We start from the raw sequence: 22,028 nt of genomic DNA, 5'->3' as shown, positions 1-22,028 counted from the left end.
GTAATAACTCCAAGCATGCAGATCCATCCCATTCCTGCCCTCTCCCAGCCTCTGCTGATCCTCACGACACACAAGGTGGCTGGGTTGACAGCCAAAACAACAGAAGAAATAAACTCGGCTGCTCCAAACCTGGACTTCTTCCACTCAAAACAAGCTTTAAAGTGAGTTCCCCTCGGAGGAGGAAAACAGAGACGGCAAATGAGGCGGAACAAAGCATTTGCCTTTCAATTAAGCCGAGGGCTGGTTCCAGGCACGGGTGAATAGAAAAACTCAGGCAGCGAGAGAAGGGCGGGTACACTCAGACAGGATCCCACCTGGACACAGGATCTCAGCACACTTTGTGTCCAACGCGACTTCTCCTGGGTCCTTCTGAGCACCCAGGCGGGTTATTTATTTGCGGGGAGATCACTGACTTGTGAGGTGAGAACCTGGCACGACCTGCAGGGCCCCTCCAGCTCCCCAGAGGCTTCGGCTGGCGGCAGGAGCTCCGGTACGGCCAAGCTGGGTCCCGCCTGAGGAGCCGGCGGCTCGAGTGCCCCGGCCAGGCCACCCGTCCCACGGGCAGGACTGGGGCCTGGGCAGCACCCACCACCCACCGCAGCCGCCTATTGGCTCCCACCGGGCCCCCGGTACCACGGACACCCCCATGCCCCACGGGTTCCGGGGGCTGTCCGGGCGGCACCGACCGCCCCGGGAGCTGTGGACGGGCCGGGGCCTGGTGTGAGGGGAACGGAACCCCTGTCCCCGGGCCGACGGGACGCCAGGCTAGGCCGGGCCCGAAGCGGCCGCAACGGCCCGGGCGATCCCTCACGAACGGCCCGGGCTACGCGGCACAGGGAACCGGGTGTCGGAGGTGCCCGCCCGGGAGTGCCCGCCCCGCGAAGTAAAGAACAGCACAGCCTAACCCAACCCAACCCAACCAAACCCAGCCCAACCCAGCCGTCCCGGCGCCGCTGTCCCGCTGTTCCCCCGGCCCGTCTCCTCTCTCATCGCCCGGCCCGGTCCCCCGGCCCCTCACCCCTCGCCGGGCCCGGCGCTGCCGCTCCCGGCCCGCGGTCACGGAACCTCCGCGCGTGCGCACGCCGGGCCGCGGCTGGGAGCTGCGGGGCGGGGCCAAGGGGCGGGGCCAAGGGGAGGGAGGGACGTGATTGGTGGAGGCGTGAGGGAGAGGAACGGTGAGCGTGAGGCGGGGTGGGAGCGAGTGTGGAAACGAGTGTGGAATAGCGATAATGAGTGTGGGATAGTGGTAATGAGTGTGATAATGAGTGTGGAAATGAGTGTGGAATAGTGCTAATGAGTGTGGGATAGCGATAATGAGTGTGCTAATGAGCGTGGGACAGCGATAATGAGTGTGATAATGAGTGTGGAAATGAGTGTGGAATAGTGCTAATGAGTGTGGGATAGCGATAATGAGTGTGCTAATGAGCGTGGAACAGCGATAATGAGTGTGTTAATGAGTGTGGAAATGAGTGTGGAATAGTGCTAATGAGTGTGGGATAGTGGTAATGAGTGTGCTAATGAATGTGGAATAGTGCTAATGAGTGTGGGATAGCGATAATGAGTGTGCTAATGAATGTGGAATAGTGCTAATGAGTGTGGGATAGCGATAATGCCTGTGGGATAACGATAATAAGTGTGATAATGAGTGTGTGACAGCGATAATGAGTATGGTAATGAGTGTGTGACAGCGATAATGAGTGTGAGATAGTGATAATGAGTGTGCTAATGAGTGTGGGATAGCAGTAATGAGTGTGAGATAGTGATAATGAGTGTGCTAGTGAGTGTGGTAATGAGTGTGGAATAGTGATAATGAGTGTGGTAATGCCTGTGGGATAATGATAATGAGTGTACTGATGAGTGTGGGATAGTGATAATGGGTGTGCTAATGAGTGTGGGATAGTGATAATCAGTGTGGTAATAAGTGTGAGTGTGAGACTGCACGACTGATTGCGATAATGAGTATGATAATGAGTGTGGTAATGAGTGTGTGGAGTGTGCAGGACCGAGTGATCTTATGAGTGTGATAATTATAATGAGTGCAAGTGTGCAGGACTGAGTGTGACAATAAGAGTGTGATAGTGAGTGTGAGACTGTGTAATAGTGATAGTGAGCGTGATAACGAGAGTGTGTGATATTGTCCATGTGAGTGTAGGCATGTGTAGGACTGGTGGGGGTGAGATGCTCTGTGTGTGCAGGGGATTCTGAGTGTGTGTGATATGTGTGTTTGTGTGTGTGTGATGGGGTGTGTGTGTGATGGGGTGTGTGTGTGATATGTGTGTTTGTGTGTGTGTGATGGGGTGTGTGTGTGATATGTGTGTTTGTGTGTGTGTGATGGGGTGTGTGTGTGATATGTGTGTTTGTGTGTGTGATGGGGTGTGTGTGTGAAGTGTGTGTGGCATCCTCTCCTACAGTTTAGCACCTCTGGGTGCTGGGCATGGGAGCTCCTGTGGGAATGTGGCTGAGTCCCCTGACCCAGATCCAGCCTGGATTAATCAGCTGCTCACCACTTTGAGGGTTTAGTTGACACCCGTGTAAATCTGAAGCAAAGCCCTGGAGATGCCTGTTCCTAGTTTGGGATGAGGATGGTGGAACACATCCCTGCGTGCCACAGAGCTCTCCAAGGACACAGCGTTGCTCCCTCCTGGCTGCTGCACCTCCATCACCCCCCTTGCAAGATGTGTGTCTTTATTTAGGGATTCCTTTGATCCTGGAGCATCTTGGAGGGTGCTGGATCACTTCATGCTCTCTTAGAGGTAGATCAGACCCCACCTGGGTTTTTCCCTTTCCTGGGACCCCCATCGAGACCTTGGCAGCAGTGATTGAAGAATCACAGAACCAGAGAATCATTCAGATTGAAAAGGACCCTTAAGATCACCATAATTCCTTCTGAACCAGGAAGTGTTCACCAGACCTTATCAAATTACTTGAAACCTCCCTGGACTTTACACCCACTAGTATTGATTCACCCATGCCATGACAGACCTGCCCCAAAAGGCTTATAAAATAAAGCACATTATGTTTGTAATAGTTACAGCAAAAAAAAAAAAAAAAAAAAAATAGAACCACTTTATGCTGTAAGAATGGAGGGATATAATACTCTTCTTCCAGGTTCAAATACATGAGACTCATCTTTACAGAAGTTTTTTGGGTTTTTTTCTATTCATCCTTACATGAGACCTGAATAAAGGCTTTAGAGAGCCTGAATAAAGTTGGTTTTTATCCCAAAATGTACAATACCAAGCACATAACCATGACAGCTCCAGTGAAAACCCCCTGGAGCTGCATCCCCCCACAGCTCAACCTCATATGCAAATGCTCATGGATTTCTCTGCTCCAGGATGGATGAGACTGTCACATACTTGAGTTCAAATTACTCACCAAGTACTAATAATTGCCAGAAGTGATTGATAGCCTGCTTGTAATGTGTCTGCTTAAGCAATAAGTTTCACATTTATAACTCAGGTGCTTGGGATTCCTGTCTCCTGTGGCTGTAATTAGAAACTGGAGAGCAATGAAAAGGGTTTTTTTCTTGAAGAATAGATAGGAATGCTTCATAAAGCCTTGCTGGGAGCGGACTATGTGTTCCATGTGGTTGCATGGGTGAACAAGTATTAAATATCCTGTGATCTTAAATAGGAAAAGGTTTCAGGGAGATTTGAGGACGGTGAAGAAGGGTTTCTAGCAAGTCTTGCAGACCTTTATGGCATGGCTGGGAGATAAAGGGATGCTCCCAGTGTGGAGTCCTGGCTGGTGAGAGAGGATGGGCGAGGCCTCAGGGTGATGCTCGGGCTGAAGGGCGGGGGGAGAGCAGAAGTGAATTGGGTGCAGCTCCTGGGTGGAGGAGGGAAGGGCTGTACAGAGGAGATAAACCAGTCAGGTGGTGGACGAGCTGTGAGAAGAGTCTTAAGTTGGATTTACAATTTTTTTGTTTTTGTTTTTGTTTTTGTTTTTGTTTTTCTGGAGCAGGGATTCATGATCTAATCTTGCATGAGGGTCCCTGGAAGGTTTTGCCAGGCACAGTGAGTGGCTGAAGTACCTCATCTCAGCAGTACAAATGCATGGCTGGTCCTCAGTATCCCTTTTCTCACACCACTCCATCGCTTGTCCTGTATTCCACGATGGTCCAACAACATGAAAACAGTTTACAGAGCCATGGGCAACGTGAATCTGAGGTCTGGTGACCAGCTGAGCCTGTCAGACCCCACTGCACACCTTCCTCCAACTGTTCTGTGTCAGGGTGGCTGTAAAGATCCTCAATGATCCCTGAGTCTGAAAGGTGAAACTCAGTGTCCTGTTCTTAGGGACACAGAGGATGCAAACCTCACAATCCTCGCTGCCTGCAAAAATATTGTATATTTTACATGATTTTTACCTTTGTGATCCCCAGATTTTTAACATAGTCCCTTACGCTTTTTTATCTTTCAGCTGGATCCCTTTTCCCCCATGCTGTTCTTTCCCACACCCTTCTCTGCATGCTCCCCAAATCAGTATGCAAAGCACTGGGTCCTCCAATGTGGCATAATCTCCTGTCTGATCCATCCACACACTGGGGTAACCAGCCAAATATTTGCCTTTCCCTGGTCCCTTTCTTGCAGTGGTGCTGGAAGGCTGTTGAATTAATTTCTCCATGGCTGCTCCCTCTCACATGGTTTTGGCTCGAAGTCCTATATTAATGTCTACAAAACCTGATGCTTGAGGCTCTGTTAAATTGCCAGGCTTAGCCTGGTGCTCCACGGAATAGCCTGGCCACTTAGGAAGCTGCCTGTCCAAGCTCTGTTGGGATTGCTGCAGCACTTTGAATTCACAGCCCACTCGATTTCAGATTAATTTCCCTGAGCGGACAAACCCAAAGTGACAGGAGTTAGGAAGAAATTCCTCTGCAGGCAAAGGATAATAGGTGAAATTTCATATAATTTTCCTCTGCAGCAGCTGCTGCTGGTTCCTGCCAGGGACCAGTAAGACAAAGCAGGGATGGATCTGGTGTGGGCATGCCCCTCCTGCTGGGTGACCTTGCTGTCCAACTCCTGGGATTTACCTGCTGAGAGGGACAGGTTCCACATCCCTGCTGGTAGTGGGAAATGCACAACGAGCTCAGCTCAGCTGTGTTCCGCTTCCTTCCTTCTCTGGGGAAATCATGGAATCTTGAAACCCTGCTAGAGGCAGGGACAACTTCCACCATCCCAGGTTGCTCGAAGCCCCACACACCCTGACCTTGAACACTTCCAGCATCCACATCTTCTCTGGGCAACCTGTGCCAGGGCCTCCCCACACTCATAATAAAACCTTAATTCCTTATGTCAATCCTAAATTTACCATCCTCAGTTGAAATCCCTGCCCCTTTTCCTGTCATCCTAACTCCAATCTAAATGCTCTCTCCATCCCTGCCTTTGCTAAATCCAGCTGGAAAACTCTGGAGCCGAGTCCTCTGCGTTGTGCTCCTGTCTCACCTCGTCTAGCCACACTCACCTCTCCATTAGTGCTAATTAGGGGCAGAACTCATCCCGCTCTACCTTCTGCCTGCTTTTCCCAGTGAAGCTTTCCTCTCTCCTCCCGAATCCAAATTTCTCCCCGCTGTCGCAGGCGCTTCTCCCTGCAGCTGCGTGCCACCTAGTGCACACTCAGATGCGCGGCAGCCGACAAGGCAGGCGATCCATCCCTCCGGAGATTTCCTGGAGCTAAATGAGTTAAATGAGCTTTTGGAAGGTCCCTTCCAATCCATGCTGTTCCATGCAATTCGGCCACGGCTTCTCCATCCCACGCAGGTTCCTGCACTGGCAGGCAGCAATGTCTACCCTGTCTTGTCAGCCTAGCTGCTCCCACACAGGTTATCACTTCCCAATCACCCATTTTGGCACAGTTTGGACTCTCAGGAGTGAATCTAAAATCACTGAGGCTGCAACAGGAGTGGGATGCGTTAATTCCCCAGGGCTGGCAGAGAAGCCAACAGGTGCTAGTCCCAATGGACAAGTCATGAAAATAAAGACACCTATATTAATACCTGCATATATATACAACATATATATGGCCATATCCTTCTGCCAGGTGAGATTTCACCCCCAGAGGTAATAGCAGGCAGAAAAGGGAGTTACAGACACACCCTAAAGCTCACGGTCCACAGCGAGTGCCTTTGGTGATGGAGGGGACCCAGTTCCCTGTTTCCCAATCCCTCTCCCCCTCTGTGATCCCTTCCTGCTCCTCCCCAGCCCGGATAGTGGCCGGAGCCCATGGCTTGGGTCTGCTGCCCTCCAGAGAGCCTCCTGTCAGCACCGCGTCCTTGGGCTGCTCCTTCCCACCTGCCTGAGGTGATTTCTGCAGCACGTCGGGCAGGAAGCAGATTAGGGAGGAACAAAGGTGATTTTGTCTGGGGAGGGGATGGGTACCTCTCCCCGAGCTCCAGCTTGCTGCAGCACAGGGCAGTGCTGAGCCTCTCTGGGGGCTTCCACTGCTCTTTCCTCAGCCGTGCTGTTCCTTCAGTACTTATAAACGGCCAGAAACACTCTTAAAATTAGCTCGTGGTTCCCAAATAGCACAGGGGTGTGCTGTGAGCACAGCTCCAGCTGCACCGAGGTGGGGTTTGATGTCAGGACAGGGAATCAGAATGGTCTTGTACTGGATTTACATCTTTCCCTTCTACAAAGGCTGCTGGACACAGGCTGGTTTGGGGCTGAGAGCTCCCAGGATGGCACATTGCAGGATCCCATCAGTGGCCGTGCCCTGGAGCAGTGGGAGGAATGGAGGAAGGAGGAGAGGCTCCATCCTGCTGTAGATGCAGCATTTTTCGTGCCAGTGTTCCCCAAAGTGAAAGCAACAGCAGCAGCCCCTTAAATACTCTGTGATTTAGCTCAGCAATCAGCAGGGGAATCCTGTCATTCTTTATACAGCAGCTAATGGCTTGAAACAGCAACTGGTGTTCTTAGCCCTGTGTTTCCCTCCTGGCAGCAAGAAGATGCCTTTTGTTTCAGCTTATGTTATTTTCATACAGCACCAGGCCCTTCTTTACATCCCCAATGCATTTCCTGGCCATAGTACAGCCTAGATCAATGAGTTTACCTCTCCTCTCTGTATTTTCCCAACTAACCAAAAAGGGAAATCAGTTTTGGATTTTTGGTTTTGGTTTTTGGTTGTGGGTTTTTTTTGTTTGTTTGGTTTTTTTTTTGTTTGGTTTGTTTGTTTGTTTGTATGTTTGTTTGTTTGTTTTTCTGGAGGCCTTGTATTTTCTGCAGATTTGTGAGCCACTTGTTTTCCCCAGTTTCTACCCATGGCCAAACTGCTGACAGAAAAGAGGTCTGCTGGAGATTCCACCCACTGCCTTAGGAAGCTGCAGCAGAACCTGCCTATGGCACGTGGCAGCTGCTAAGTAGATGTGGGGATAGCCCTGACCCCTCCAGAAGCTTCTCTCCCGTGAGCATCTCTGGAGTGTCCCAGAGTGTCCCTGCCTGACTGGGCAGCAGGACCATCAGGAAGCACAAAAAGAGCTTCTTTTTTTCCTGGCACACAATAGAACAGCCTTGCTGTCCTGTGGAATTTTATAATTACCCTTTCTTATATTGTGGCTGCTCCTTGAATAAGGCTGGCTGTGTTTTCTTTTCTTCAGAGCAGCGTAATCCCTTAGCCTGATACTGCCAAGCCACTCAAAGCACATGCAGGAACGATGTAGACATGGAGAAAGGCTGAGATGCTTCCCCAGTGCCCAGAGAAATCCTGGACAGGGTGAAGAGCATTTTATCCCTGCATGTTCATGTTATGCCCCTGGTCTGCAAAACCTGGATGTGGATTGATGCTGGAGTTGATGATTCCCAGTCCACAGGCCTTGGCAGACAGCCAGGACAACAGGGAGTTTGTCAAAGTTTAGGCAAAACAGACTTAAAAGGCACCTTTGAAACTTGTGCTCATGATCTGGTTAATTAGAACTTTGCTGCTACTGGGAAATAAAAGTGCCTAATTGCTAATTACTAAACCCCTGCAAGAAAGGAACAGCAGAAGCAGTTGGCGACAGTTGGAGCCAGAGCTGGCTTTGTATAGAGTTAAAATACAAAACCCAGGCTTTTTAGGGCATTTAGAGGTCTGGGCTTTGCATAGGAACAAGTGAAAAATCCAGCAGCAAGAGCCACAAGGCAAATTCTGCCTCCCATGAGAACAAGGGCCAGAATCCTGTGGCTCATAAACTCAACTTTTTCAAAGCCAAAAGCACACCAGGCTCCTAAAATTGTTGGGGAACTTAAGAAATCATAAGACTGGGAAACCCAGTATGTTTGGAGGTTCCTTTTCTGTGGTCCTCAAGGATTCTGAGACCCAAGAGTCTCACATTATCTGGATCTTACTTGCAATGATGGTTAAAATGGTTAAACGGCTGTAATAGTTAAAAATTATTAAATATACACAATTCTTCTTAAAATAAAGAGATGCCCTGGTCAGGAGCAGAAGCAGACAACATGAATGTGTAGAGCAGGAGGTGGTGGAGATGGATGGGGAAGATTTCCCTTCCCCAGGACAGGACATCTCTCACCACAGGCTGAGAGCACAAAGATAGATCAGGTCCCTCTAATATCCTCAGCAGAGATGCCATAGTGGTCAGACAGGAAAAGTCCTGTAAAAAGGGACCTCTAAAGGTAATTTCTTGCATAGGAACAGGCAGGGAAAACCATGGTTTGCCCAAGGAACAGGTCTCCAAAGCCCCCAGGCAGGGAAGGAGGTCAGAACCATCCCCTGCTTCTGCATCCCAGCGCTGGCTCAGACACCGACAGAAATATTTCCAGCCAGATGGTTATAGCTGACTTCCTCTCCAGGTAGGCACTCAGACAGCCGAGGAGGGAGGTGGGAAGGAGCTGAAAAGCCCAAATCCTCTGAAAAAGCTTCTTCCTTCCCCTCGAGGCGTAACCCAGTCTCTGTCAGCACCCAATTTAAGGATGTGTCCCTGCCTGCCTCCCTGAAACCCGAGCCATTCCCTCCCCACCATGTCTCCTTAGCGGTCTTCCCTCTCTTCTCCTCTTTCTTCTTCTTCCTTTTCTTCTCCCTTCTCCTGCTCCCTCTCTCTCCTTTGCTTTGGGGATGATCTGTCCCAGGATGGGCTGCAGGGTTGCCATCCTGCTGTAACCCAGCAGCAGCAGCCCCAAAAGTGCAAAGAGATGACAGGCTGGAGCTGTTCCATTGATGGATGAGATCCATTTTCTTCCCCTTTTTTAATTTTTTAAAATATTTACTAAGCAAGATCTCACCTAAAGAAAAAAATCTTGCCTTATCCCCATCACATCTTACCAGGAATACAGATTTCAAATGCTAATTTTTAATATTTTATAGTCAGCCAGCTTCTTTGTTTGTTTCAAAAGAGGACAGGTATTTCTGGGATTCGATACACTCATCTTTATACTGGAGAGAAAATACCAAACAGGTATGTGGATTTATGATGCTTTTTCTAAGATCAGGATGGTAATTACAAATAATGATCTGGCGGGGTGGTGACAGCTGAAAAACTGTGATTTCTCCTGAAGTTTTTCAAAAAGTTAAAAAGTGGAAGAAGTGATAAATAGAGGACTAGGGTTCACTCCAGCTTTGGCCAAGGGGTACAGAGGGAACCCAAAGGGATAAAAGAACCTGTGGGGTTCTGTGTCCAGGTGGGAGGAGGGTGTTTTTACCAAGGACAAAGAGCGGGCTGGGAACAGTGTGTTTTCTGTGGTGTGTTATTTGGGGTGAAAGCTGGGACTTTCTGTGCCCCAGGTTAAAGCCCAGATCCTCCCCCGTGAACTTTCTACCATCCCAGGTGGTCAACGCTTGTGCAGGATTGGGGTGATGGAAGATTTGCTGCTTCTTCCATCGGGTCCATGGTGGGGGGTGGCTTCACAGGACACCTGACAGCTTGAAAGCCTTGGTGTGAAGGGACTTTCATAAACCCACATTTAGCAACGCTTTAAATCATAGAATCATCACAAAATCACAGAGTGGTTTGAGTTGAAGAGACTTTAAAGGCCATCCCATTCCACCTTCCTGGCATGGGCAGACCACCTTTCACTAGCCCAGGTTTCTCCAAACCCTGTCCAACCTGGCCTTGGACACTTCCAGGGATGGGGCAGCCACAGCTTCTCTGAGTTATGTTAGAAGGGATGCTGGGTTTTACTACAGTGCCATAATGACTAATTGTGGCTTAAAAAGCAGATTTTAATCTGTGGGGATTCTGACAGAGCCCCAACACCCCTGGGTTTAATGAAGGGGTTCAGTTTTCAGCTGAATCCTCCTGAGCATTGGGGTGAGGATTGAGAAGCAGTCGGAAAAGCACAGACGGAGAAGGAAAGTTGGGTTTTCCCTCTTGGGGTCAGCCGTGACACAGCACGGCAGTGGTTAATGCCCGCTGCCACCCTGCCAGGGTGCAGGAACGCGCTGGCTCCGGCACAAAAGTGGCCGGCGATGACAACGTCCCTGCAAGCAGGACGCGATGCCGGGGTTTGGCTGGGACAGGGCGGCGGAGGGGGCGTCTGTCAGCCCTGCCCTGCTGGAGAGAGGGGAGGGCCCGTGGGACAAAAGGCGACATTATTCGATGCTTCAGGAGGGATGAATGGAGTATTGAAAGCCATCACCTCAGCGAGTAGATTGGTTTTCAGCCCTCATCACTGAGCTGCCTGTCCGCTGGTGAGTGTCCGTCCTCCAGAGGCTTGGTCAGCAGGAGTCGAGCAGAGATCAGGGAGATGTAACCAGGCTGTGTTCCACCCACGCGGGCTCCTTCCTGCACCTCCATCACCTCTTGTTGGTGCACACAAAACCCTTTGGTCCACCATCGTCTCTCCCTAGTGCAGGCAACGAAGTCCAAGCCTTGGTGTGGAGGCTCTGGAGCCCCCCCAGCCCATGGGTGGACACCAGCACACGGTCACACCTGGGAGTTCTTATCCCATGCCTCCACATGGAAAACCAGGAGCAAGCAAAAGGCTGGATTAGGGTTTTCCATGGGAAGGAGGGGTTAGTCACTGATACAGTGGATTTCGATGACCTTTCCCAAGTTTCCAACCACCAGGAGATGCCTGCAGCGGCAGCAATCTGCATCCCTTCAGGAGCTGATGTGCCCGTGTGTGCTGGAGGGATTTTAATTTTAGGGCTCCGCTGAGCAGAGCCTAACAGCCCGGCTTTGGAGCCGGCGTGCGGGAGCATCCTCACGATGGCACTGCTCCCCCAGCGCACGCTGCCGCCAGACCGGCTGCTGGGATGTGGGATGTGGGTCTGGGATCCCAGAGGTGTCCCGGCCAGCAGGACCAGCACCCATCCCCCTCCCAGACAGCCTGCGAGTGACACAGAGCTGGGAATCCACCCCTTCGGCCGTGAGCGGTAAATGAGGGGGAAATGGAATCTTAAGATATTTCATCTCTCCCTCATTTTCTGCTGACATTCCCTGTTGCTGAGTTTTATCTTGCAGGTGGGATATGGCCGTTCAGCTTCATCTTGCCACTCGCAAAAAAAAAAAAAAAAAAAAAATCGCTTATTTTCAATTAATCCAGCTGGAATGACTTTTCATGTGTTTCCTGGTCGCTGCTCCTGGAAATACTGAGGAGGGACACGTTCACAGGTCCTGCATGGCCCTTGGTGATCACAGGCTCTCCTGGCCACCACCACTAATACTTCTGTCTGCATATTTCAGGGAGGTATCTTCTAGAAATTCGCCTGCAGGAGGGCTGACAAGCAGCAATGACTCTCAGTCCCTGTCTGGACACCTGGCACGGCACAAGGAGGCCGGACATCGAGGTGCTGCCTCTCTCCTTGATGCCAGCAATGCTCCTCATCCTCCTCCTCCTCAGCCCCACCGGTGAGCTTCTGCCTGGCGCAGTGGGAAGGGTTTTAGGCACCCGTGATCCCTCTCCAGCTCTCAGATTTGCAGGCACACGGTTACTGTGGTGTCCCCTAGAGCACTGAGTGTGCACGGAGGCCGAGGGAGCAAGCTCAGCTCTTGTGTCCCACTGTGACCTGGTTGCAATGGCAAGCCCAGCACTGAAGACAGGCAGGGAAATGGGGCAGGCAGCTGCCAGCACTGGTGACAGAGCAGTTCTGGGCTCCGGAGTGGGTGGCACCCATGGGAAAATGCTGATGGCCAAGGGATGAACCTGGAGTTGCTCCCCAGGACCTGTGGGACAAGTCCTGCCAAGGAAATGGGTGGAATGAGCACCCATCCCCTGAGGACTGTGATTTCTACTCACTCCTGGCGGGAACTGTCCAGCCAGGATGTGGAGCATTTAAACAGACCTGGGAAAAGCCATTCCCGCTCTGGAATGCGGGTCCGCACGAGTGCTGCGGCAGCGTCGTCCTTATCCCAGTGTGACTCTATCCACGTAATTACAGCCAGGCAGTGGGGAACGCATTCCTGCCTCAACAAACTCGAGCCAAGGCACAGCCAGCCAGAAAACTGGGAATTCAGGTGTAGTCAGACATCCTAATTGAGTTAAATTTGGTTTTACCTTGCCACCCCCTCAGCTGGTGTTTCTCCTTCGGGATGCTGTGGCAGCATCCGTGCCCACACTCCAAGTGTGGGGACCCTTTGGGGACCCTGGCGGCTCTGTCGCTGTCCCCTGCATCGCCTGGCTCTCCAGGTTCTCTTCATTAATGGGCACAGATTAGTCGCTAACGATTTGTCCTCCCATTTGGCGGTTTTGTTCAGCAGTGGTGTTTACTTGAGCAGTTTCCCTTCTGGCTTTGTGAAGCTGGATCAGAAAAACATGGAGGGCTCTATCTCTTCTCAAAACAGGCAGTTTCCCCCTCATTCCTCATTATTGTAGACACGCCAGGCATATTCTTTTCAGATCTCTTCTGACTTTGCTGGAGGATGCTCTTAAATGAATATTTCAGAGCTTTGATTTTGACTTAAAAGGAGATGAATATTTATCAATGTCCTTTTTATCCACTGCTTTTTCGGCACTGGAGTGGACTAGGTGTTAAAAATCAATACAAACCAGGATCAAACATTCTTCCTAGAAATACTTGTGTCTCCCCATTTATGTTGCAGGGGTGAGCTGAATTACCTCTACCCTGTTGTCCAACCCATGGGGCTGTTGTGTCCTTCCCTGCCCTCTCCTGCAGAGCCTCTCTGCTCCCGTGGTCTCACCTGTTTAATCCCCAATTATTGCTGGAATCACAGCATCCTTTTCCATGCCTGTTCCAGCTGGGGAGGTCAGGAGCACAGGCCATGGTGGAGCCCCCCGGATGCTGCTGTTCATCCCAGCATCCCTGCTAAGTCATGGATACAGCCAGACAGTTGCCTTATTCTCCTTTCTCTTGGGGCTTCTAGGTCTTTCTTTGACAGTCCTGATTTCTAGCTGACTTAATGGTCTCCCAGGCAACATCCTAGCAAGGAAAAGGGAGGTGGGTTCATCTGCTCCACTGTCCCCCCAGGCTCACACTGCTTCTCACGGAGTGACATCGGCCTCCAGAGCGGCTGGGATTGACCTGCACGTCAGTGCTTGTAGGCTGAGCGTGGAGCAGGACAGGGCTGGTCCAAGGCAGTGGGAGGAAAAGAGGCCATGGAGGAACCCACGGGTGTTGATCAGCCTTTGAGTGCTATATTGACATGGAGGAATCATAGAATCACGGAATGGTTGGGGTTATAAGTGGCCTTAAAGCTTATCTCATTCCAAACCCCTTGCCATGGGCAGCAATACCTTCCACCAGGTTTGGAAGGATTTTGGAAGGTGTCACCCATGGGAGAGGGTTGCACAGCCAGAGCCTCAAGAGCAGGACACCTCAGATGTCCAAGGAGATCTGTGGAGGGCTCCAGCATCAGACAACTACTTGTGGACCAGGATGTCTATGAGGTCCAGCCACCCATCCCCAGCCACCATCCCCCAGGGTTTCATGTTCATGTTGCTGTGACCTCCTGGACAAGCTGGAGCCCTCTGTGACCCATGCTGGCAGCATTCCAGGGAGGATTCAACATCACTTAGCAGTGGGGCTGAGAGGGATTTTGTGCCCAAATAACCCCCAGCTGTGGGACAGGGGGTCCAGAGATGAGGACACATCCTGCATCCTTCAATCCTCCCTCTGGATGAGGTTTGTTCACCCCCTAAGGTGGCTGCACCTCATCAGCAGGGGTGTTGGTATTTACATATAATTACGGAGCTTCCAAAAAGTGGATTTTGTTGGGGAAATAAAATTTAAAAAAAACAATTTAAATGCACACAAGGGTGCAGCATCTTCCATCAGGAGATCTATGGTGGGTTTCTCAAGCTGGGCAGGATTGATTTTCCTTGTTCCTGTCTCACCACCCAAGTTTTCCATATGGGTGATGGGGCAGGAGGATGCAGGAGCTGCCCAGGGCCCACAGCGAGGCAGCAATGGAGCCAGGGATGGACAGAAAAGTTCCCAAGACCTGGGCTAAAACAGGACCCACCTGGAGTGGCTTCTGCTGGCCACTGGGCTCATCAGGGTCACACATGTGTCAAGCACAATCTCACCAGAGTCACAGTCACTCATGTGCTGCCTCAGTTTCCCATGATGTGAAGTAGATAAAGTGATGCCCTGGGGAAGGGTGTTCATATTTCCCCCTGCCAACACCAGGACCTTGCAGGAAAGGGAAGGGTCCAAGGGCTGCTGGGTCCTGACAGTTCCCACCACACCCATCCCATCCCTGCTGCTGTCACTCTCCAAGTTGCACCTCCTGCTCTCTGGGGGAGCTGATCCTTTCTCTTGTCCCTTGCAGGCACCACCTCTGAGCCTCAGACGTTGCCATTCCCAGGTGAGATTCTTCTCTTAAAATCACTTTTCTTCAGGAAGTTTTGTAGTTGAAAAATGCATTTTTAGGTAAAAGAAGGGATTTGGGGAATTTAAAAAAGGAAAGATATTGGTTTGGAACAAAAACCAGCAAGAAGAAGCTGAACTTCTTTTACAGAGAGGAAATAAAGAATATTATCCCTATTCTGCTAATTATCCTGAAAAGAGATTTCTGTCACCTCCAGCTGAGTCCCTGTGACATGCAACACATACAAGTAAATAATTCCCTTGATGTGGTAAACCCTGGGCACTTCCATGCCTATTCCCCATTGCCAGCAGCTTGAGAGATCATCTCCATCCCACCAGCTCCCATGTGGGACCAGCTCTGGATGCATTTGTTGAGGCTAATAAGAATTTGCTAATTGCATCTTGTCAGTTGTCACCTATTGTAAGTCAACATTTGGTGCCACATGTCTGCTCTACCCTTCACGCATTGGGTTTTTCCCATTAGCAGGTGAGATGATAGGAGCATCACAGAGCCACAGAATGGTTTGGGTTGGAAGGGACCTTAAAAACCATCTCGTTCTATCCCTGCCACGGGCAGGGACACTTTCCTCTAGACCAGGCTGCCCAAAGCCCTGCCCAGCCTGACCTTGGTGATGATGCATCTCATTCCTGGATTGTGACGTGCTGTGTCTCCACAGCCACTGCTGTCAGCAGATGAAGGGGAGCCCGTGTCCCACCAGCAGGTGGGCAGCACCAAACCAACAACTGTGTTGGCTACAGAGAAGGGGGGCAGGATTTTATTTAAGGAGTAGGAGTTTGATGTAGATTGGCTTCCCATGGCCCACTGCCTGCTGAGGGACCTCTCTGTTCCCATCCTCCCAGAGATCCGTCTCACCAACGGGCCCAGCCGGTGCCAGGGGCGAGTGGAGATCCTCTACAATGGCTCCTGGGGGACGGTCTGTGACGACGACTGGGACATCGTGGATGCCAACGTGGTGTGTCGCCAGCTGGGATGCGGCCATGCCATCACCCTCCCTGCTGCCATGACCTTTGGCCAGGGGAGTGGGCCCATCTTCCTGGACAACGTGGACTGCAAGGGCTGGGAGGCAGCTCTGAGCGAGTGCTGGAGCCACGGCTGGGGCATCCACAACTGCTACCACTACGAGGACGTGGCTGTTGTGTGCAATGGTAACGAGGGTGGGTTCCTTTGGGGCAAGGAGAGAAGGGGGTTCCTGTGGAGTGCAAGACTTCGGGGGTGCAGAGACCTTGGTGGAACACAAGAGTCTTATCTCAGGGCCTGGTTCTCTGACCTGGGTCAGTCAAACACCCTCTGCATCCTTCTTTCACCCCTCTCCTCAATCCAGGTCACCTCCCAGCTCCACAGGCTGGTACTCCATAAGGTGACCAGCCTGTTTTGTGTTCCTGTCACTCCCAGCTCAGGGACTTTGCGCCCTCTCCAGCATGATCTCTGGGGAAAGAGCACATGCACACCCACGCTCCTGCCTCTGCGTCAGTTGCTGCCCAACCACTCTTTCCCCTTTTGACTTGTGTTTCTTTAAATTGCTGAGCTTTTCAGTAGGACATGTTCCTAAAGGTGAGAAAAGCAGTGGAAAGTGTTTGAACTTGGCAAGTGAAAGTGGAACGGTTCTGCGACGACCCTTATGTACCCCACACACGTTCCTCCCTCGCTGTGCAAGGTTTGCTCAACAGCCAGGCATCAGTGAGCTGTGAAAGTGAGGCTGTGCAGACCTGGAACAGCTGCTCCATGAATCCCCATGTACTGCAGAAGCAGGACTTGGAAAAGGAGGGATGGAAAGGCAGGGATGCTGGGTTGGCTGGTAAGTTGTACCAACAGCAACCAGAGAACAGAGGTTATGGACTGAGCAGGAAAACGAATCATGGCATTGTTGGAGAAGAGAGGTGGAAGGAGTGAAAAAGCATGTCAGGAGCTGGGTCTGGAGGCATTGGCAGAGAGCTCTGGCAGGGTGGTGCAGCTGTAAACCCCTCTATTTTCAGATGGGGCTGGTTTGGTGCAGACCCTCCTGGAGCAGTGGGGCGGGAGGGATCCCTCCAGCTTCGAGGTGGAGCAGCAGCAGGTGACACCTCTCTGCTTCCCTTTGCAGAGTTTTCACCCACTCAAGTTAGTGAAGGACCGAGCACCAGGACCCTCACAGCCTCGGTACAGGATGGGGAAAGTAAGTCATTGCAGGGGGGACATCCTGGCTGAGGGCAGTGTCCCCTACTGTCATCTGCTGCCCCTCTTGGAGCCTCCCAACCCTCCAGCCCTGAGGTGCAGACCCCCAGACCCCATCATTGTGCTGGCCATGGCCACACCCTATCCCAGAGGTTCCCAAGGTTCCCAAACCCCGTTGCTCTAAAGATTTGCCCCTTCCCCACTCTTACTCACATATTTCCTTTGCCATCACGGGCACAGCAGAGTCTGGCCACGGTGCCACGTGCAGGGACACCATATCCTTCTCACCTCATCTGCCACCCTCCAGGTGACGGCAGCATCCGCCTGGTGAGCGGCCCCGACACCTGCCAGGGCCGGGTGGAGATCTTCTACCGCGGGAACTGGGGCACCGTCTGTGATGATGACTGGGGTCTGAGTGATGCCAGCGTGGTCTGCAAGCAGCTGGGCTGTGGGCAAGCCCTGGATTACAAGAGCAATGCCTATTTTGGCTATGGAACAGGACGTATCCTCCTGGACAACGTCAACTGCGACGGCAGCGAGCCCTTCCTGTCCGCCTGCTACAGCCTGGGCTGGGGCATCCATAACTGTGGCCACCACGAGGATGCTGGGGTCATCTGCACAGGTACAGGGCAGAGCACAGGTGAGGGCAGGGCATTGCCCTCAGGGTGGGGGAAAACCCAGGGACATCCTGTTCTCCAAGCAGAAATCTTCAGAGAGATGCTGAGATGCCCAAGGCTCTGGCAGGGCTCTGCACTGTAGGAGCATCCTTGCTCCTTATCCGCCCTCATCCTGGTGTTCCAGAGTAGCAACCCCATGCCAAGAGCCCAGAGCACAGCCGGGGTGGTGATTTGCAGGGGAAATGCATCTGTCATCCTGCCATTTCCCTGTGCCATTTCCCTGCTCTGCTGGCTGGAAAACAAGCTGCCCGTGTCCGGAAGGAGGGAGCGGCTGCCAGGGGCTGGGCGTCAAGCCAGGCGCAGCCTGCCTCCCCTTCCCCTCCTGAAATGATGTATTCCTGCCATTCTCCACTGAATACTGTTTATAATGTTAATAATCCCCCTGAATTCCCTCATTATCATGGCCAATGACAGGAGCAGTAAGTGCCAGTGCTTTCCCTTTCCCACTGTTAATGGACAAAGGGGATGATGGAGGGACAAAAAAAGGGACAATTTTTTCAGGCTGGTCCTTTCCTTGCTGAGCATCCCCATCCTCTCTGGCACCTCCTCGGGGCACAGACTCGATGGCACCACCATGCCCAGACCTTGCTCTCAGAGGGGCAGGGGATAATGAAGCATAAAAGGTAATGAGTCCTGATGATTCCTGACCCAGGTGTCACCTCTATTCCTCTATGTCACCACAGGACTGGACACATCCACCATCACATCATTCACCACCTCGATGGCCCTGGGCTCTGAGGAGACACTTACAGCCACGGCCACAGGTAGGAGGCTGGCAGTCACTCATCCTGGGGGGTAAAGCTGTGCCTTGTCTGTCCTCTTGTGACCCAGCCTGGCCATCCTGGGGTCCTGCCATGCAGGGGTGACGCTCAGGGGGTGACATTGCCCATGGCAGGGTCTTGCCTGGGGGCGGCCATGGTACTGGTAGGCACTGGCACCGACTGGGACCAGGGCAGCGGGTGCTGGATCTGGATCCCCCAATGCCCACATGTCCCCACGCTTGTCCCAGCAGTGACAGACAGCAGGGACCAGCCTTCCCAGGCCACCGAGGTGGTCACCACCACGCTCCTGACCATCGAGCAGGAAAGTAAGTGTGCAGCTGCTGCTAGTCCTGCATGGGGCTCCACGGCCCTGGCGGAGTCCGTCCACATCCCCAGGGCTTACCCCATGCCCCCAGGGCTCCTTCTGCATCCCCAAAGGTCACCCTGTGTTTCAAGTGCTCAATCCATGCCACCAGAATTATCAAACATCCCCAGAGTTCACACCACTCCATGCTCACAGGGTGTTCACCCCATTTCCAGGGGTTGCTTCATGTTCATAGTGCTAACCCCATGCTGCTTGGGAATCACCCCATGTACCCAGTGTCACCCCACATCACCAGGACTCACTCTGTGTCCCTAGAGACTCAGTTGACATCCCCACAGTCACCCAGTACTCTCCAGGGATTACCCCATAACCCAGAGACTCACCCCATGCCCATAGGGGTTTGCACCCAGGTCCCCAGGAGTTACCCCATAACCCAGAGACTCACCCCATGCCCATAGGGGTTTGCACCCAGGTCCCCAGGGTGTTACCACCAAGTCCCCATGGGTTACCCCATAACCCAGAGACTCACCCCATGCCCACAGAGGTTTGCCCCACATCCCCAGGGGGTTACCACCAAGTCCCCAGGGGTTACCCCAGAAGCCGGGGGCTCACCCCACGCCCTTGGAGGGTCAGCAGGGGACACGAAACCCCCTGTGGAGCCCTGGTCCCCCCGGCGTCGTGCCACGCAGGTGGCGGCTTGCGGCTGGCGAACGGGAACGGGAGCTGCCGCGGGCGGGTGGAGGTGCGGCACCGCGGCACCTGGGGCACCGTCTGCGACGACGACTGGGACTTCCCCGACGCCCAGGTGGTTTGCCGGCAGCTGGGCTGCGGCACCGCTCTCGCCGCCACCGTGCTGGGCTCCTTCGGCTACGGCAGCGGGCCCGTCCTGCTGGATAACGTGGGCTGCGGCGGCGGCGAGGCGAGCCTGGCCGACTGCTTCCACCTGGGCTGGGGACAGCACAACTGCGGCCACCACGAGGACGCCGGGGTCATTTGCCGAGGTGAGAGTGGGAGGTGCGAGAAGAGGTAGGCAGGTCTGCGGTGAAGCCCAGCTCAGTGGGAAAGTCAATGAGAGAATGGGTGTGGGGAGGATTTCAGCAATGCTCAGGCTGGCTGTGGGAAATGAGGTACCCCCAGATGAGGTTTTGGGTGAAGAATGAGCCCTCACACCCCAGGGTTTCTCCTGCACATGGGGACGGCAGTGGCAGTGGGTGATGCCTGAAATGTGGCACCCCTCTGGTCCCCCATCTGTGCACAGTGGCTGCACATCCCATCCCAGATCCCTGCAGCCATCCCCAGCCATCCTACGCCACTGCTGGGGGGCTCTGACCCGACTCTGTCCCATGAGTCACTTTTCCCACTTCTCCTCCACTGCGCCAGGTGCTGATGACACTGAAGACCATTTCCAAGAAGCCACTGCTACAACCACCACGTTGGTCCCGACTCGTCCCAAGGAGGGTTGGTACTGGGGTGTCACCTGAGGACACAATGCCAGCCCTGGGGATGCTCCATGCTGGCACAGGGAGGAAAAAGTGGCTCAGGCAGAGCCACAAGATCTGGCAGTGCCTGGAGCAGCCCATGGGAGGGGGAAAAAACTGAATGCACTGCTAAGTCATAGCCTCTCCTGGTGCCCCTAAGGCTGGTTCAGGCAGAGGTGATGGGCCTCAGGGTGGGGAGAGAAGGGGCAGACCTGAGAACAGAGGTCATTGTTCTTCCAACTTAACATCCACCACGATGCTCTGAGGGTCACCCCCAGCTCTGGTGGGTTGTCACCCCCAGCTCTGGTGGGTTGTCACCCCCCTGCTCCCGGCTGTGCAGAGACAGTGGGGAGCTCTGGACTGAACCCAGGGCAGGCAAGGGAGAGGGGCAGGGGCTGCCTCACGCCATCCCCTCCACAGGGTCCCTGCGCCTGGTGAACGGCAGCCACCGGTGCGAGGGGCGCGTGGAGATGTTCTACCTGTCCCAGTGGGGCACGGTGTGTGACGATGCCTGGGACCTGCGGGACGCCAAGGTGGTGTGCAGGCAGCTGGGCTGTGGCCATGCCCTGGCAGCCTGGGGCGAGGCACGCTACGGCCAAGGCACCGGCTACATCTTCCTCGACAACCTCAAGTGCAAAGGCCACGAGCCCTCGCTGCTGCGCTGCTCCCACATCCGCTGGGACGTCCACAACTGCGACCACTCTGAGGATGCCGGTGCTGTCTGTGACATCCTATGACCCTCCTGCAGGTAAGGAGGGATTCTGGAGGCAGCTGATGGCAACACCACAGAGAGGGGCTAAACCCTTGGTGTTGGTCTGGACACGCTCCCTGCACTGGCCCTGTGGATGTTTAGGCTCTGAGGATGGGAGGAGTTGGGTCAGGACTGGGTTCTCCTCAGCTCCTGAAATACTGGCTGAAGCTTCCCCTTCCCACCCCCTGATTGCCCCTTGGGAAAACAAAATTGCTTCTGGTATGAAATCTGGTTGGTTTCAGCCATTTCTTTTAAGAGATGAGGAGAGGAAAATGGATTTTCTGCTGTGAAAATGACATTAAATTATACTCAAAAAATGTAAAAAGGGGGCTGAAATCACACCAGGATGCTCCAGTGGCTCTGCAGTGAGTTACTGTTGTTCTGCAATTTGCTTTGCAAGTCCTCCAGCAATCCCAATACCAGCTTTTTCTTCCCATTTTGGCATCAGAAATACCAATTCCTCCCCCATTTCCATGCAGCAGGAATGCAGGCGTTGGATCTCACGCCATCTGCAATCCTTGCGCCTGTTTCACCTGTTCCTTCTGCAAACACTGTGGCATTTAGGAGAGCTCAGATGAGATTTCCCTTGCTGGGGGGCTTCAACATGGCCAGTCCATGCCCAAAAAATCTCCTGGGGAGTGGGAAAGGATGGGGCTCCCTGCAGTCACCCCATCCTTCTCCATCCTGTGCCATACAGACGTGTTGGCTTTGGCTGCTCTGTCCCAAAAGCTTCATGCTCCGAGGTGCCCAGGGCAGGCAGGGAGCTGGCAGACAGGACACAGGCAGATGGAAAACCATAGGGAAGACCCTAAATCCCTTCCCAGAGCAAGGAAAGGGACCCAGGAGCCTCCTCCTTCCCCAGTGCCGTGCCTTTGGGGTTTAAAGGCTGTTTTCCTCCCAGCTCAGGTGGAAAGACCCAGCCTGCAGCACCAGTCACCTTCACCACCAAGTGTTTGATACCTACTGGGACACTGGGAAAATGATCTCCATGTTCTCCTGGATGGGGTTCAAGGGTGGGGAAGGGCTCGTGCAGCAGCACAGAGTTCACTCCTCTGTTTGTGCAATTCTTCTGTTGATAAGAGACTGTGCATATTCCTGGGTTGGTTTTTTTTGGTTTTCCCATTTTTTTCTTACATGCATTTGGGTTTGTTTTTGTGAATACA

General features: G+C 52.9%; 1 protein-coding gene across 1 annotated transcript; it reads left to right on the top strand.

The window, feature by feature from the left end:
* Nucleotides 1–11,619: 11,619 nt before the first annotated feature.
* On the top strand, nt 11,620–20,851 carry SSC4D (scavenger receptor cysteine rich family member with 4 domains). The gene is made up of 10 exons (XM_062507254.1): nt 11,620–11,782; nt 14,663–14,698; nt 15,562–15,867; nt 16,803–16,874; nt 17,181–17,495; nt 18,234–18,314; nt 18,560–18,637; nt 19,326–19,637; nt 20,017–20,094; nt 20,535–20,851. Exons 1-10 carry the CDS (start codon nt 11,665–11,667, stop codon nt 20,849–20,851), a joined length of 1,713 nt encoding a protein of 570 aa, XP_062363238.1. The 5' UTR covers nt 11,620–11,664.
* The last annotated feature ends 1,177 nt before the right edge of the window (nt 20,852–22,028 follow it).

The sequence above is a fragment of the Cinclus cinclus genome, chromosome 22 (genome assembly GCF_963662255.1).
Source record: "Cinclus cinclus chromosome 22, bCinCin1.1, whole genome shotgun sequence".
In the NCBI taxonomy this organism is placed as follows: Eukaryota; Metazoa; Chordata; class Aves; order Passeriformes; family Cinclidae; genus Cinclus; species Cinclus cinclus.
This window is presented reverse-complemented; position numbering and strand designations above follow the sequence as displayed.